This window comes from Poeciliopsis prolifica, unplaced genomic scaffold (genome assembly GCF_027474105.1).
Source record: "Poeciliopsis prolifica strain line A6 unplaced genomic scaffold, Auburn_PproV2 SCAFFOLD009, whole genome shotgun sequence".
NCBI lineage: Eukaryota > Metazoa > Chordata > Actinopteri > Cyprinodontiformes > Poeciliidae > Poeciliopsis > Poeciliopsis prolifica.
This window is the reverse complement of record NW_026562384.1, coordinates 5,463,781-5,479,964: the sequence shown is the minus strand read 5'-3', so window position 1 is coordinate 5,479,964 and position 16,184 is coordinate 5,463,781. Positions and strand designations below refer to the sequence as shown.

At 39.8% G+C, this 16,184-nt stretch overlaps 2 protein-coding genes across 9 annotated transcripts in view; both read left to right on the top strand.

The window, feature by feature from the left end:
- Positions 1-5,134, top strand: part of ablim3 (actin binding LIM protein family, member 3) — a 45,489-nt gene extending 40,355 nt beyond the window's left edge. For all 7 annotated transcript variants that reach the window (XM_055033914.1, XM_055033913.1, XM_055033912.1 and 4 more), the window contains 8 exons: positions 26-96; positions 300-468; positions 1,990-2,019; positions 2,311-2,366; positions 2,503-2,569; positions 2,667-2,677; positions 2,774-2,854; positions 3,298-5,134. In XM_055033914.1, coding sequence (XP_054889889.1) covers positions 26-96; positions 300-468; positions 1,990-2,019; positions 2,311-2,366; positions 2,503-2,569; positions 2,667-2,677; positions 2,774-2,854; positions 3,298-3,411 — 599 coding nt within the window. In that variant the 3' untranslated portion in view covers positions 3,412-5,134. The remainder of the gene's footprint in view (positions 1-25; positions 97-299; positions 469-1,989; positions 2,020-2,310; positions 2,367-2,502; positions 2,570-2,666; positions 2,678-2,773; positions 2,855-3,297) is intronic.
- A 758-nt stretch (positions 5,135-5,892) lies between these two features.
- Positions 5,893-16,184, top strand: part of afap1l1a (actin filament associated protein 1-like 1a) — a 31,334-nt gene continuing 21,042 nt past the window's right edge. The window contains exon 1 of one of the 2 annotated variants that reach the window (XM_055033903.1): positions 5,893-5,974. In XM_055033903.1, the coding sequence (XP_054889878.1) occupies positions 5,953-5,974 (22 nt within the window). In that variant the 5' untranslated portion in view covers positions 5,893-5,952. The remainder of the gene's footprint in view (positions 5,975-16,184) is intronic. The other variant, XM_055033904.1, reaches the window with a different exon arrangement.

Below are 16,184 nucleotides of genomic sequence, written 5' to 3'. Positions count from 1 at the left end.
TTTATGTCATGTCTCTCTCTTTCAGCCTACCGGGCGCCACGGCGGCGCTTCTCGACGGGAGGAGATGAAGAGAGTTGGAGTCAGGGTCTTCAAAGAGTGAGAGCTCCACTGTTTTCTCTCTCCCTTTCTTCAGAAAGTGATTAAAGTGACATTTCTCTGCAAAGGATCACGAAAAATAATAATAATAAATTTATGACGCCAAAAGTCACTTCTTGTACGTCAGGAGTTAAAAGTCTTCCTTGTCTTCTCATTTTCTCCTGCCCCCGTTTTTCCCTGCCTCCGCTCTCTTTCCTTTAAAGATTGGGAGTGGCATCGGACGGATGATCCTCAAGGAGGAGATGAAAGCGAGATCTGGTTCCTACGACAACGACCCCTGGGGCAGCGCGAGGAATTCTCGTTGCGGGAGCAAGGAAACGCTGAACACGACGGGCTACGGCACAGCGGCGTACAACAACACCATCAATGGCTGTGAGGACAACTTCTCCCCCTGCTCTCTGGCTCCACTTCCACTTTCTGACCTTAAAGTTCACGATCACTTGGAGCCCTGGGCGCTTCTGTTCCGCCTCGCCACCGGCCCGTGCGCAAAAACATTTGAACAGCATCGTTCTGTGAACTGCAAAGTAAATCTGTTGTCAGTGGGCTGTAGGTGGAGGGCAGCGAGGTTGTGACACAAGAGTAGCAAAGTAAGAACAGCTTGGTTGTCTGAGCACAGCGTATGTTAAAATGCATGTACTACTATAGTATTAAGAGGAAAACTCAAAAAAATCTTGACAGTATGATGCAGAAATAAATAAAAGCCTGCCCCTTTCAATTAGTTCAATAAAGCAATAGAAGGATATGACCATATATGGTGATCTTCCTTTTTTATTAAAGCATGGCAATATGCTAATTTGCGTGGCCACGCTAGGAAGATCATCAGTGCAGAAAATCAATCCATAAACACATTTATTTATTGATTGTCGCCCACCAGAACCAGCGCTTCTGCTGCAAACACCTTTTTGCTCTGCATTATGAAGCGACTGGAGTCTCGGATTGTCTGGAAGGTAACAACATAAACCTGAGGAACCTGGACACAACGGAGTCCATTCCTCTGGTTTTAGTGGCCTTTAACTTCCGGTCTGATCTCTGTGTTGTTTTTTAGCTTCAAATGTCTTAAAAGACATTTTGTGGGGGGAACAAACTGCAGACGATGTTGAGGAACTCAAGTCTGAAGTCTGTAGAGGAGCTGTGCCAAGTAAAATGTAGTCTGTTCAAGTGGAGTAAAGTGAGAAAGTCAGATTGAAATTCAACCTGCGATCTTTGCCGTCACTACTTTCATCTTTAAAAGTGGTTCATCCCCCTCACTGTGTTTTGCAGCAATGCTCGTGTCTAAAATTTGGATGTGCAACATAATCGCAACTTAGCAACATCATGGAAACTAATAGAAGAGTTTTCATCTTGTATCTCACAACAGAAAATACATTTGTAAAGATTGTGATATATACCCTTTAAGATATTTTCAAATGGGAGATCTGAAGCAATGTCTTTTAAATTTTAATCTAAGCTTTGGGGATCCTGCACACTCCTACTGATCTTTCTGATACCAGTTTGCCTTCTGTACGACTGAAATACTTTCTACCCTTTTTTACACCGTTTCACATAAGTAAGTTTGCTCTCCATGGACTACTTTTTTAAAAATCTCTATCTTTGTATTTATCACACTGTCTTATATTCACAGCTGCCAGCCCCATGCCCTGTTTTATTTATGGGCACTAAGATCTCTCATTAAAGCTGGGAGGGAAAAACCACTGAACAGACCATGGTGGAAAGAAGCAAAAATCCCTCCAAAATATTCAGCAATGTATCTATTTGTGTGTGTGCTGTTTCCATTACTCACTGGGCCTCGAGAGAGCCACATTTCATGGTCTTTCCTGAGCTAATCAGATACTGTCCCGTCTGTCTTGGAATAGCTAAACTAGAATATAATTGTGTGATCTCTTTGTCCCACAGCACCAAGATCTCAGTACAGCACTGATAGTGGTGAGTTTATCTTCATTGTGTCAGAATGTGTTCGGTCTCTGCCAGACATTACTGTGACATGCTTTAAAGTGCTAGCTTTCTCTGTATTGTTGTTGATACTTTGTTGCAGCTCATGTTGCTTCATAAATAATTTCTTCTGAATCGTCCAAGCCTCAGTTCACACATCTGGAATTTGATCTTTCTTTTTTTTTTCCTTGTTGGTGGTGATCACCATCTCCTGGCCAAATCCAGAATTTAATTTATCTACAGCGCTTTGGTTTATTAACTGTGTGTTTTTTGACTGTTCTTTAGATTTTGGTTGCAAGTCAGCATCACTACCCGGATATAGGCGCAATGGTCTTCAGCGGGTGAGATCAGATTGTACTACAAAGCTCATTTTAATCGTCTATTTTCACCTATTTTTACATTAATGAGGTGTTTTTCCTGGGAATTCCCAAAAGCAATTATTTTTGTTAATCGCAGTTTCCTTCCTTGCACCTGCAGCCTCAGAGCGCAGACTGCTACCAGTATCAGTACGACGACGGCAGCGAGGTCAACTGGGGAAGTAGAGGTAATTTTAATTGGACTTTGTAACACCAAGCCTTTGTCAGATTGAAGCAATTAACCCAAACCTTTAATCTCTTTAATCTGTTTCTCGTTCCTTGCAGCTGAGTATAAGGTAAGGAAACTCTTTTCATTTTCTTTCATAAACATAATGAAAAAGTTATTTAGGCCAGATCCCTGAAACGATTAGGAGAACTGTCCTTCTCTGCAGGTTTATCCATATGAATTACTCATTGTCACCACCAGAGGGCGGAATAAACTGCCTAAAGACGTGGACAGAGCGAGACTAGAAGTAAGTAATGCTGGGAAAATTGAGTCTTGCAAAAATTAAAGGTGTAGTCAAAGATTTTAAAGGGTGCAGTAAAATTAACAGATTAATGCTTTACTTATTTATTTATTTATTCGTATTTTATTTTTGTCATTTGTACTCTAAATTAGTAAAAGTACGGCCCTCTTGCAAGGCAATTTTGCCCAAGATTTTACTTTAGGGATATCAGATTGACTGAACACATATGCACACCACCTTTGCTTCCACTTCAAAATAGGCTCCATTTGGTGTTGGTCTAAAAAGCCATAAAAATCTGTTACTGCTGCACAACAAAATCTCAAAAAGTTCAAAGAGGTGTGATTACTTGTTGGATGCAGATAGCTATAAGTAGTAGCAGAGTAAGTACGCAGGAATACCAGGTGTAAAAAGGATAAAATAACACAGTTTTTGTGTCTTTGTCGTCTCAGCGCCACCTGTCCCCAGAAGAGTTCGTCCAGGTGTTCGGCATGACGGTGGAGGACTTTGACCGGTTGGCTCTGTGGAAACGGAACGAGCTGAAGAAGCAGGCTCGGCTGTTCTAGTCACTCTCGCTCGATGCGTGTTAAATGCTGCCACAAGTTGACCACGAGACGGAGACGCTCCGTCTCAGATCCACTGCCACGTCTGAAGAACCTGTTCAAGATCTCCTCACATGACAAACAAAAGCCAGGGTGGACTTTTGGTGACAGTGGTGGAGGTTCGCCGGACTGGAACATGTTTGCCAGTGCAGCCATTGCTGTGTGCTAGAGTGAAATGTAAGCAATAGAGACGTTCATGCTGTAGTGCTGTGTTTTTTGGGTTTTTTTTTTTCCAAGTTGAGACTGCTCCGTTACACAGGGTGACCAGAGCTGCAGGACCGAAACACGATGTGGAGAAATTTGGCTTTGCCTTATTTGTTATGCTCTTTTAGTTACGACTGTGCAGCACCAGCAATCCGAAGGAGTAGAATGTAGATACAGTATATCATTGCTGACACTTTATCTGAGTGAGTGAGTGAGTGAGTGAGTGAGTGAGTGAGTGAGTGAGTGAGTGAGTGAGTGAGTGAGTGAGTGAGTGAGTGAGTGAGTGAGTGAGTGAGTGAGTGAGTGAGTGAGTGAGTGAGTGAGTGAGCGAGTGCATAAGCCTTTGGTTCAGGGTGCATTTTGTTGACATATTACCAATTTTTGTTGTCTCACACAAAACAGAGCATCTTCAGTTGACAGAGAACATTTGCAGAGGGCCTAGCATTTTTTTTTTCCATTTCTTTTTGTGACCTGCTTTAATTGGCGTGAGAATGAAAATCTGCATCTTAGAAGATGCTGGCCGAATAATTAAAGGTCAGGAATAGAGCAGCTGTACGGGAACCGAAGGTTGTGGAGTTCAGTAGGGACAGTGCAAAACTCCATGTCCAGAAAAGTGTGCAGCTTTCACACTTCTAATAGAAATGGGAATCTTTTCACCGTTTCTTCAAACAATAATTTGAGACACAAGTAGAAAGGCAATGTTTCTTGACATCTTCATTTTTAAGGGCCACAATTAAGCTTTTTTTTTTCCTTTTTTTTTTTTGCAGATAAATATTAAGCGATGCAGTTATTTAAATAAAAGTGCAAAAGATGTATTTGATACGATGGAGAATGGAATAGTGTCATCGGCGTAAATGAATGTGGCACCTCATCAAAGCTTGTCCTCTCTTCTGAAATTTACACTAAATCTTTGACGTAAAACTGTTGGGCCAGGAGCCGCCAGCAGGGGGAGGACAATAGCTTGTTGGTGACGCCACTGTTCACATTTTCTCAATTTATAGATATTACAGATAGTTAACTTTTGCACTTGTGCCAAATTAATGTCTCAAACAAAACATACCGGCATATGTTGTTTTTTTTTTTGTTTTGTTTTGTTTTTATGTTTTATAAAATGTTTTCTGAAATTGAGGTTTGAGTTTACAAGACATAACAATGCTGTATTCCTCTCCTCTCCTCTTTGCAATAGAATGATGATGACAGTTTAGGTTGTGCATTGTTTCTAAACCTACATTCACAACTATTTATATTCTTTTGGAACGATAATCCAATAATTTTGTAGCTCCAGAAATTATATTTCCACACCAGGAAACACTCAAGGTATTTTCCCACACAAAGACCCAGGGTTGTTAAAGACTTCTTTTGAATACTGTTATTTTTATCATTATTATTATTATTATTATTATTATTATTATTATTATTATTATTATTATTATTATTATTATTATTATTTTGACACTGAAATTAAACTGCAACACAGAACGAGTCTCCTCTCTTTCATTATTTGCATTTTGTGACGCATGTATGATTCTTTGATTCTACAAAGTTGAAAATGAACTCAGTCATTTGGTCAGATCATCAAATTAACTGATATGCGCTGGACTAAAACATGCAGAACGGTGTTGATGTTCAGAACACAAAACACCTCAAGTTGCTGTGAATGTGATTTCTAACCATGCTCTAGCTCACGTAAAGTTTTTATTGGGATCTCGAAAATATAAGACTGCAAAGAATTTTATTTTTTTCAAAACAGAAAATTTTAAAGTGGAGGAAAAATCTGTTTTTATTTTGTAGTTTTACAACTTTTTTTAAAGTAAATGGTTCATAGTCGAGTAAGGGACTTGAAAAAAATAAAAAAATAAAAATGAAAAAAAAAACAATAAAAACTTTATTGTACACTTTTAAATAAGCAATTTATGAACAAACTTATTGTTTAAAGACAGATCAAATGACACAGCTCTTTGGACAGTGACCAGTTTCAATAAATTAATGATACTGAAATAATTATGACTTTTCAAAGTACCTACGCCACTACCGGTTGCCAGGTAGCAGACAAAAATGCAAAAATTGCTGCACTATGTTTTCAGGCACTTCGGTGGACTCCGTCACATTGAAAGAGCTGAAAAAGTCAGAGCAGGCTGTTTTGAAGAGAGTGTCACCAGGCGGGCTTTAGGACCCAGCGGGGAGGCTCGCTTGTATCTGTCAGTGGTTTGAGCTCTTCTTCCACACACACGCCCTCACACACTCAGCTATGGGCCCGTATTGATTTCTTGCAGTTCTCACCGGGAGAGCATCAGCTGGACAATGGACCCAAACGAGCCCTCATGTAAGGACCCTAGACTCTGATGCTGAACCCTTCTGTGGGATGTCTGTGTTTTCCTCCTCTTGCAACTTTTGACAGCTACTCAACCTGGAAGATTACCGCTTAATCCAAACCTTTCTGCTTATATTTTCAATTCTCATTGAAACTTATGTCTCTTCTCTGGCCTGTTGTGTTTACAGCCTGACTCTTATTGACTTTAATTTCTCTTCTTTTTTTTCTTTTTCTCAATGTCAGATTTTCAGATGTTTTCTTGGTGTTTGCTCTTTTAAGGGTGCAATGTCGTGCCAGAATGAAAAACAAAACAAAACAAGCTTTTGGTCTAAAGTTTCTTGCTCTAGAAAAAGAACATCTTGCACATCCAAGTCAAGTCATAAATCTGGAAGAGGAGATGCAACAAAGATTGGGTGGGCTTGCTCAGAATCATTAAATGTTGAACTCCACTAGCAGTGGATTCTTTTGCAGATTTCTAATGCTTTTGTGTTGAAATAGCTGGAAGTGTTAAACGGGTTTCAGCACTGAGGGTTGTTTTCTTTCTTTCTTTTTTAAGAGGAACATATTGCACATAGGAAAAAACAAATCTACTTCCTCCCTGTCTGAGGACTAGATGATGCATTGATAAGGCAAGGTGCAACCTGATGTTGTCTTCATTGAATTTGTTTTTCCATGGGTTTTGTTAATGTTTGTTTTGGCCCCCCAGCTGATCTTTCTTAATACTTGCAACGCTGCAAAGGGTCTCGCAGAAAGCCGGCATGTGGGGGTGATTATAATCCATGTAATGAAGTTTTTTTTGGTTTTTTTTCCCTCAACTAACTGCACCTAAGAGGAAGTGGGACAAACGGCATATGTGCTCATTGAGCTTATTTTCAGGACTTTTGTGGAGAAAGAAAAACTTGTAGGGATATTTATCATTTCTCTTGTCATATTTAGCTTTGTTGTATCCTCCCTGAAATCACCAGTTCACAAGGATTTCAGTGATGTTATTGCTGCTAATGTGTTTGGTGTGTATCTAAGGAAGGAAGTCTTCAGGTCTTCACCAGGGTGTGTGCGATCCCCATCTGTCATTCCTATCCGTCTTGACACACACACACGCATACACACACGCACAAGAATGCAACTTAGCCGAGTCGTGTGGTTCAGGAAACACCACAAGACCATACGCACTGTGGTCCCGGGAGATCAGCCGACTGTTTATGTTGTCTTTAAGTCGCCTGATTGGCCTCTAGTGATGATGAGTAGATTACTTTTACTTGATTTGCTCTAAACAGCAGAAGCGGTGCGTTTTCAAATTACCCAAAGTGTCGCTTTGAAATTGCTTCCTTTGTGTGAGTGTTGCTGTAACAAACAATATATATTCTTATATATATTCTTATATAGCAGCTCGTCAGAGTGAGAAGCTTTAAATCTTGTACCAACAAAACACTTTCTGAGATTTTGCACTTTGGATGGATTCGGCTAATACTTAAAAAAAAAAAAGTCTACATGACCAATAACAAAACATGGAGCTGCATCTTTATTAACGAGATTAATGGGAAGAGAAACTTTTTTCTTTTTGGGCTGATTTTGACAGAGCAGGGAAATAGTATTGATCAGAACCAGGCAAATGAGCAGCAGATCCTCACAGATTTATCTGAAATGAAACGACTGTCTCCCGTCACAGATAATATCAACCTTTGGAGGACATCAGTGCTGCTAATCTTCCGTCTAAAACATTCTTCTGAAGTGCGCGTGGGTTAGATCTCTTGCGTGTCTTTTTTTGACAGTCATACTAACGTCTCTGAACTTAACCTGAGCACAGAAAGGTTGAAAGGACCAAACCTTTTCCTTGAGTACGTTTGTTTTCTTGAGCAACCTTAGTTTTGCTGCAGTCAAAGCTTATTCACCATGTTTTCTCCTATTCATCCTAATATAAATACGGAAGTGTTGACAATACGCATCTTGCTTACTATGCCTGGCAAAGTGAGTGAAGGCTACTGTTATGATCCAGGTTCCCATCACATTCGCTGTATCTACACATACTTCATAACGTCCACCGTCCACCATAAGATGAGATCTTAGCATGTCTTAACCACTCACTACTAATTCAAGAAGCTGATCTAGACGTGATGTTTGGGAATCTTTCTGAATGTCAGGGGAATGGCATCTTTAACAGTCACACAATCGTGTAAAAATACGTAACTCAAGGTTCTGCAACTCCAGTTCTCCAGGGACGGCTTTTGTGCATCTTTTTCTTAGATGTGTGAATCGACACGCCTGAGTCAAATTCTGAGGTGTGTTGAAGCAGTGGTACATCTAGAAGTTGCCAGAGACCAGTCGTCAAGGACGGACGTTTTTGACCCCTGGTGGTGGAAGTTGTCTTAAATGTGGGCTTTTCCCTCAGTTGCCCTGATTAAGTGATATTTTGTGCTTTGCACCACTTCCTTGTCCTTTGTTAAATCTGACCTGATTATCAGAAACCTTTTTTTTTTTTTTTTACTTCTCAGACCTGCTGTACAGCTTTTTTTCCTGTGAAGGCCAATAATGATGACAGGAAGCCCCGGAAAGGCATCGTGAGGAGCATGTGACTTCAGTGCAGTTTGACGTAAAAAGTCTATTGTCTATGATTGACATGATGACAATAGATGATAAAAGTCTTTCATAATTCAACAGAATTTGGGAATTATGGTTTGGAAACATTTTTGAGAAATAAAAATAATTATCACTTGTCCAAAAATATGACACAAATCAAATCTGAAATGGATATTTCTACATTGAGCTGGAAATAGAAAACAGAATCTACAACAACTGTACTTAAAGCTTCTTTTCAATTCAGTATGAAAACTGCAACGCATTGACTAATCATAGACAAACATGACTTCAGATTGCTGAAAATCAATCAGGGAAACAGTTAGTCTATTAATGGAAACAGAGATAATTGCCATTGTTTGTTTCCCCAGACACAGTTTGTCTTATCTTACCAGCTGTATGTATTTTTTAACGCCTTCTTTGCAGATGTGCATCAAGCTCTAGAACGCCTCCTTTTTGGTTCTCTTCTCTAAAATATCATGAATAAAGCCAAAGCAGTGGAATTCTTTTTTTTTTTTTTGTCTGCAGAATAGACTTGATTTTGCTTCTTGTCTCCTGGTTCACTCTAAATTTTTATGTATTTATTTTTTTTTACCAGAGTTTGAAGTGGGTGTAACAGGGGAGAGGCCGTCTCCTCAGAGATGCATATCGGTAATGGGATTGTCTGTGATTCGGTCCAGCTGATGTGGTCAACCGTAGCTATTGTCACGTTGCACGTTTCAGAGAACGTGACGTGAAGAAACTTTCATACTACGAATTTGCCGTTTTAGGTAAAAAAAAAACCAAACAAAAATAAAACACGTATTGTCACTCCAAGCACAAGTCTGCTGCATACGTATGAAATCCCCATTCACGCCTTACTGATCACACGGTGGAGAGTGTGGCTCAAATACATGAACAGGGAACATGTGAGCTTGCAATCGAGTTCTAGATATTTTTTGTCTAACTTATAGCTGATTCTTTATCTCGACAGACAAAAGACAAAGGAGCTGGTTGCAGCTAACCACTGACTCCAGTTAGCAGGGCAATAGAGCACGATTTAAATGCAGTCGTCTGTCGTCATCCCGCCAGAGGCGCGTGACCTCACAGTGTTGTCACTTATTATATTTATATATCCATATACTTGTTTAATTAGTTGCATGCATTATTCTGTATTCCCGCTCTTTGAAAGCTAATATTTAGTCAAAGATTGTTACTTTTTCTCCAAAATAAAAGAAAAAGTGCACATCAGCATGTAAACACAGTGGGGTTTGCTCTCAGTGCTCAGTGCCCTGCCTTACAGCTTGTGGGCCAAAGAGCTTTCACAATAACCAAATAACATCCCTGGGTATATTTTTGTTTCAGCCTTTTGCTCTGGTTGTTCTGTTTCCAGTGTTTTGCTAACACCGCTGGGCCCGAGTCTGCCAAAGGCAGCTGAATGAAATAAATGATTACATATGAGTAATGACTCTTCTGACTTCATTAAGGCAACCTCCAGCACTCTCGCATGATACGTCCCCCTCCGTATTTCAGCTTGACTGACTTTGACATTGTCTACAGGAATCCAGTCTGTATAAAAAATTGAATTTTCCTCCCATGTTACTCATAAAGTCCCACGTTACTGATAAAGTTCTTTGGTTTCTGAGTTTGATCAGACATGGTAAACATGCTCTTTAGCACGAAAAGATGTTCAAACTCTTTTGTGACTAGATGGGGAGTAAAATAACACATTCGGTGCTCCATACGTGCATGCCCCGTCACGTTAAAGCTGTATATCACGGATTATTGAAGAGCAGGCCCATACGGAGTGGAATTCCCCTCCTCAACAAGAGTAGGAGATCACTATAATTCATGTGGCTGGGGTGTGTGGAGGGGTACCTCTGTGATGTAGGCCATGTGGGAGTGCACGTGTACATTGTGTAAAAGGCAGTGGTCAGTGTCTGCATGGCTGTTTACATAGGGTTTCTATGGAGATGTGCTGCTGCACACAGCGCTGCTGCAGAGTGTATTTCAAGCTGCTCTGCTCCAGAGGGTGAGGTGACTCTGCCTGGGGTGTGCGTGCACACTCGTACAAACAATTCAGGAAAATGTTCCGATTTATTGAAGGGACTTGGCAGAATAGGACCTGCCCAACCTGTTATCAGTCGGGGGGTTCATATATGTTACTTGACACCAGCCTCAGTTTGCTAAGATTCATGGTTATGCGTCGGTGGGGGGAACTAAATCCTCAGGGCTCTTTGTAGGGGGAAAAAAAAAAAAAACATGGCGTAGAGCGTTCTGGAGGAACGCCGGCACACAAAAACTTTAAACATACTTCCTTTGTAATTATGCTTTTCTTTAATTATATGTGCTCTTTGATTAGGTTGAAAAATTTTTACCCGAGACAATCATCATCACTTCCATGTAAGGAGTACGGAGGAGGATCTCTGACATCAGTCTCGGTTCTTGTTAAATGTTTGTATGGAAAGTATATAAGCTGCAAAAGGCATAAAAAGCTCTGATATTTTGAATTTCACTTTTTTTTTTTTTTTTTTTTTTTACCCACTTCAGTTTACGTCTTTAGAGTTTTATATGGTTCTGCGTCAGACAGTTGCAGATTTTAAACCCTGTTTGTTTTATTGTTTGCTCCAATAGTTTCTGATGAAATTCTGAACTCTCAACGTTGACACGATTGTTAAAAGGGTCCTGCTTTTTTTCCTTTCAACCATATGATGCAACATAGCAATTATCTCAAGTGCCTCCTCGTTACCATTCCAGGTACGCCTGCAGGTCTAACGGTGGGAAGCTGACTCTGTTGGACGCTTTCTGCAGCTCGCATTTCAACAGTAAGGCGGTTCTCATAAAACAGAACGGCAACTCTTAGTGACTGTCGACTTTTCACTTACTTTTATCATAATGAAGCAAAATTTGCGTATCGATCCATGGACAAAAACAGCAGCCTTAAAAAGATTTCAACACTATGAGATAATTACTTTTAAAGATTAAATGACAGGTTTGCTATACATATCCAAGGCTTTTCCTCTACAAAGTCACACTTTAGCCTGATAAAGAACACCTTGTCATCTGATTTCTTTTTTTGACTTTTTTTCCTGAGTATATTATTTTTCCCAGCGAAAAATAATATACTCTACTTACTTCTAAAATGATTGATATTTTCAAAGACCAGAACAAGAACAGTGGATCGTCCCACTTTAAAGCTAACCCTGCAAAATCCTAAAAAAAGACAAAGCTGCCCTATTCTCCAGTGTTGGGAGTTTTTCTGTCTGTATGTTGCTGCGTGTGTGTGTGTGTGTGTGTGTGTGTGTGTGTGTGTGTGTCCGTTCTGTGTGTCTGTTCAACATCAGTGAAGCTCCGCTTCCACTTGCAAAATAGCATCTTTCTCCGTGTGTGAATACTTTTCTGTCTTGGAGACATAGTATTGTGGTGATGTCATCGCACTCGGAGCAGATATGGGATCTGAATTATACTGACTCCTCTGTTGGGCCTTTGTCTGCCAGCGGTCTGACTCAAGCCCCCTATGCCACCCCAGACTTGAATAAATCAGAGTGAAAAAAAAAAAAAAAAATGGGGTCAAAGCTGAGGGAGTGAAGGGATCCGTAGCAGACAGGCGTCGCCTCATATTGATCAGCTTTCTGACCTTTTAGCCTTCGGCCATATTGAGAAAATGCCTAGATACAATTATCGCCACCTGTTCAGTGTGAACTATTCCGCGATCGGACTACTTTGAACCATCTGTCTGTTCTCTCTTCTTTTTCTCAATGTTGGCGGACAAATAGTAACACAAAGATAGACATGTTTAATATCCAGCTGTTGATTTCTGTCGTTTCATCAGATGTTTCAGATTTGACATGTTAAATGAATCCAGAGATTCTTGCAAATTGCACTTTTTCCCACAAATGGACAACCAGACCTTTCCTGTACCATGTGGTGCTGCTTTGAAGAAATTGTGTACTAACATAAAATAACAAGCTAGAAATAAAAGCAGGTCTGATGTAGCTTGTAGAATGTTCCTAATGCCCCCATTTAGTTGTTTAACTCTTCAACACCGACTGCACTGGTGCGGTTATATGTAAGTTACATTTAATAGTTGTTCCTGGTGCAAGTGATTTGCAACATATGGTATTGGAGCAGCACTTTCGAGTGGCTAACAAGACATGCTACATGCTACTTTTGTTTTTTTTTTCCTCCTAAAAAGAGGGCGTTGCTGCTCACAGGGCAAATATGAATGAACGATGACGAAAGAAGAGTTGGGAAGGAAGAACATTTTGAAAACTACCCCTTTTCGCTTCTTGCGCTTTCAATTAGTTTTTGGAGTTTATGAAACACTTGCGTTCAGTACGTGCCCCGTGGATCTTTCAGCTGTGCAGATGCCTTAGCATGTGAACCTGCTAACAGATGATCCCCATTGTTTTGCCAAGAGCCATTTGCGAGGCATAAAACTGGAAAGACTCAAAATGACCGAATCTGACCCTCCCCCCCAGCCTCATCCCGGTGACTGGAGCTGTTCACAAGTTTAACCATATCAGGAATAAAATGTACTTTTTACCATTTAAACCGATTTCACTGTGTGCTAAAATGTTCATTTTCATTTTGCAGAAAGTAGTCCAATTCATTCAAAGGTATCAATCAAGCTTTTTTTTTTTGTCTTTTCGCGGCATCAACTCCTGACAGCCATTGTGCTGTGTGCATTTTATTTTGTTTAACGGTTCCAAGTGCAGCTAAAACACTAATAATTTGATTTTGGTATATCTAAATTAAGTTTATAAAGCCAGAGAACAAGTTTTGTGATTTGTTAATTTTGCACATGGTTAACTGGAATCACTGATTGTTTCGAGCCAAATTATCATACGACTCATGACTTGCTTCAAATTAAACTCTGCCACTATAAAATCCTAATATGGGTATAAATACAAATGTGTGTGTAGCTCATTCTCAACATCAAAAGCTTCTATGTCTAATGGCTGTCCTTCCAAAGAAAAATTATGGTTAAGCAGTCAAGTCCCCAAGACATCATCGCCACATAAATTCTCCTGTTAGCTATGAAACTTTATAAAGTTTTTTTTTTGTCCCTGGAATGATGCTCAGTGAAGTTTTCCAAATGAAAATAGAGAGAAGCGTATTAAGCCAAAAGGTTGTCCAATAAAGTGACTGCAAGTTAGCCGAATGTAACATTTGGCCAATTATTAGCAATGACGACTCAACGCGAATCTAACCCTTGTTCAAACCTCAAACAGATTAAAACTGTGATTAGGGTGAGTAATTGTGCGGCGGAATGCAGGCCGTTTGCCTGCAGGATCTTGATAAATGAAAAGGCATTTCAGGGTCAGAAATCTGCTGAATTGTTATTTTGTAGGGAGCACCTGGCTGCTGGTTTACAAAAAAAATAAAATAATAAATAAATAAATAAGAAAACACATCCAGACTGGAGTAACTCAGACTGCATTCTTGGGCATCATCCAGCATGACAGCATTTTGTGTGTTTGTTCACTTGTATGGGGTCTTTTCTGTATTTTTATGATATCCTAAAGCATCTTTCGGAGCTCAATAAAAACAGCAGGGAAAGAGAGGTTGTTTTTTTTTCCTCTACAACTCTTCCAGACAAAATAAGCTTTTCCACATGGTCTCCTCTGTCCCTGCGCCAGTGTTGTAGTCTGCATTCGGTGTAGTATGTTGATCCTAATGTTTGTCTAAGATTCCTGGCCATATGAATCTTAGTTTGAACGCAGCTGCCAAACTATGAGAAAGTAGTTTTCACCCTCGAGGGGGTCAACCTGTATTTGCTCTGTGAAAACTGAGCTTCATCACAATGTCCTCTCTTTGAAATACGGCTCTAAGCATAGCTCAGTCAATGCTATCTAATGTCAGGATCTACGCAGCGCAATGAGAATGGGGTCACCAGAGACGGTAAAGTTAAAGTGGCACTGGGTCAGCTGACAGGAAGAGGAAACAGAAGGCCGGGGTTGATAGGCGATGCCATTGGTAGAAGGAGGAAGTGTATCTCTATAGGGGGCACATGGGGCAACCCTGTACGGTCGGCTGATGTAGGAGAGGGAAATTATTTTCTTGGCATCGAACAGAACCAGTCATCTTCACAGAATCTTCGAAGGGAATCGGAGCAACAATGAGCTCAACATTATAGCTCTGTTAGGTGATTTTCATTGACTTCCATAGATCAATGAAAATACAATCACAAACTTACATTGTGATTATTTTTGACTTTGGTTCCTCTTGCAGGATTGTTTCCCAATGTTTTGCTATGTCGGTTTTTTTTTGCTTGTTGTGTTGTTGCTAGTTGTTTTTTTTTTAAGATTTTAAGCTTCACTTTCAGACATCAAATTAAGAAATGCACAGTGGCGCAGTTGCTAGCACTGTGGCCTTTTTATACACGGTCTTTTTGCATGGAGTTTGCATGTTCTCCCTGTGCATGGTGGGTTCTCTCTGGGTACTCCGGCTTCCTCCCACAGTCCAAAAACATGACTGTTAGATTAATTGGTCTCTCTAAATTGTCCCTAAGTCTGAGTGTCTGTGTGTGTGTGTGCATGGTTGTTTGCCCTGGGAAACAATCATGCACACACCCAGCAATAGCAAAACGAATAAAGGCTTAACTGAAACTTGTTGTTGCAGCTTTTTAAAAAAGATAAATGTAACCAGTAACAAATACAACACTCAACTACTGTAATCATTGAATTTAAAACATCATCTTAAGAATATGGTGTTTTGCTAAATGCAGTTAAAATGTGTTTTATTCAATTCAGAATAACAATACTGTCCCAATTCACTACAAATTTCACCTGGTTGCAAAACAAATTGGTCATTTTCAGTCTGAATATCTGATACTATTGCTGATTGTTGTGATGGAAATATCAAATATGTGTCATCTCTATTGCATTTATAAATCCTTTCTTACGGTAGACCTTTGACCTCACATTGTGACCTTTTTGTGGTCACACTTTCAAAGTCATCATATGAAGAAATGTCTTCCTATTGAGATGTTTTACTGTAATCATTTTCTTTGCCGTTATTATTTCTAACCTTTTAGGGTGCAGCACAAAAATATAGGAAACAAAAAGGGGCAAACAGATGTACAACATTTGAAGAATGGGAAACAGAAGGTGTTTACTATGCAGTGAAGAAATGAATGTGCTCATTACCACAAGACGTTATGTGCTAGTAATTATCAGCCAGTTTTGGAAGACATTATGTCATGAAAAATTATATATGAGTGTGAAATGGTTCATTATGGGTGTATGGTTGTGGTTGGGATTTTCTCAGTGTTGAAATATTAACACGGACCAATTCAGCTTTTGGCTGGGTGAACTGAAATTTGTGACTGAACTTGCACAACACTGGAAATGAGAGGGACGGATTATGGCATAAGCAGGGGATCGGAATTTGAGATCGCTCTCGGAATGCGGTGTTATTTTCGTGTAGCATTGGATTCCTTTATTTAGTTTTCCCTACAAAAATAAGAGAGTCAATGTTTTCCTTCACTTTCATTTCCTGCTAGTCTACAGAGACACTTCGCTTGGTTTTGAAGAACATCAATGCTGGGAATAGAACCTTTCACAGCAATGTTTGGGTGATAACGTCCCCCGGAGATATTATACATGAGTGTAATTTGTTTTACATCGTTAAGATCGAATGACACATCATATTTATGAATTGTGCACAA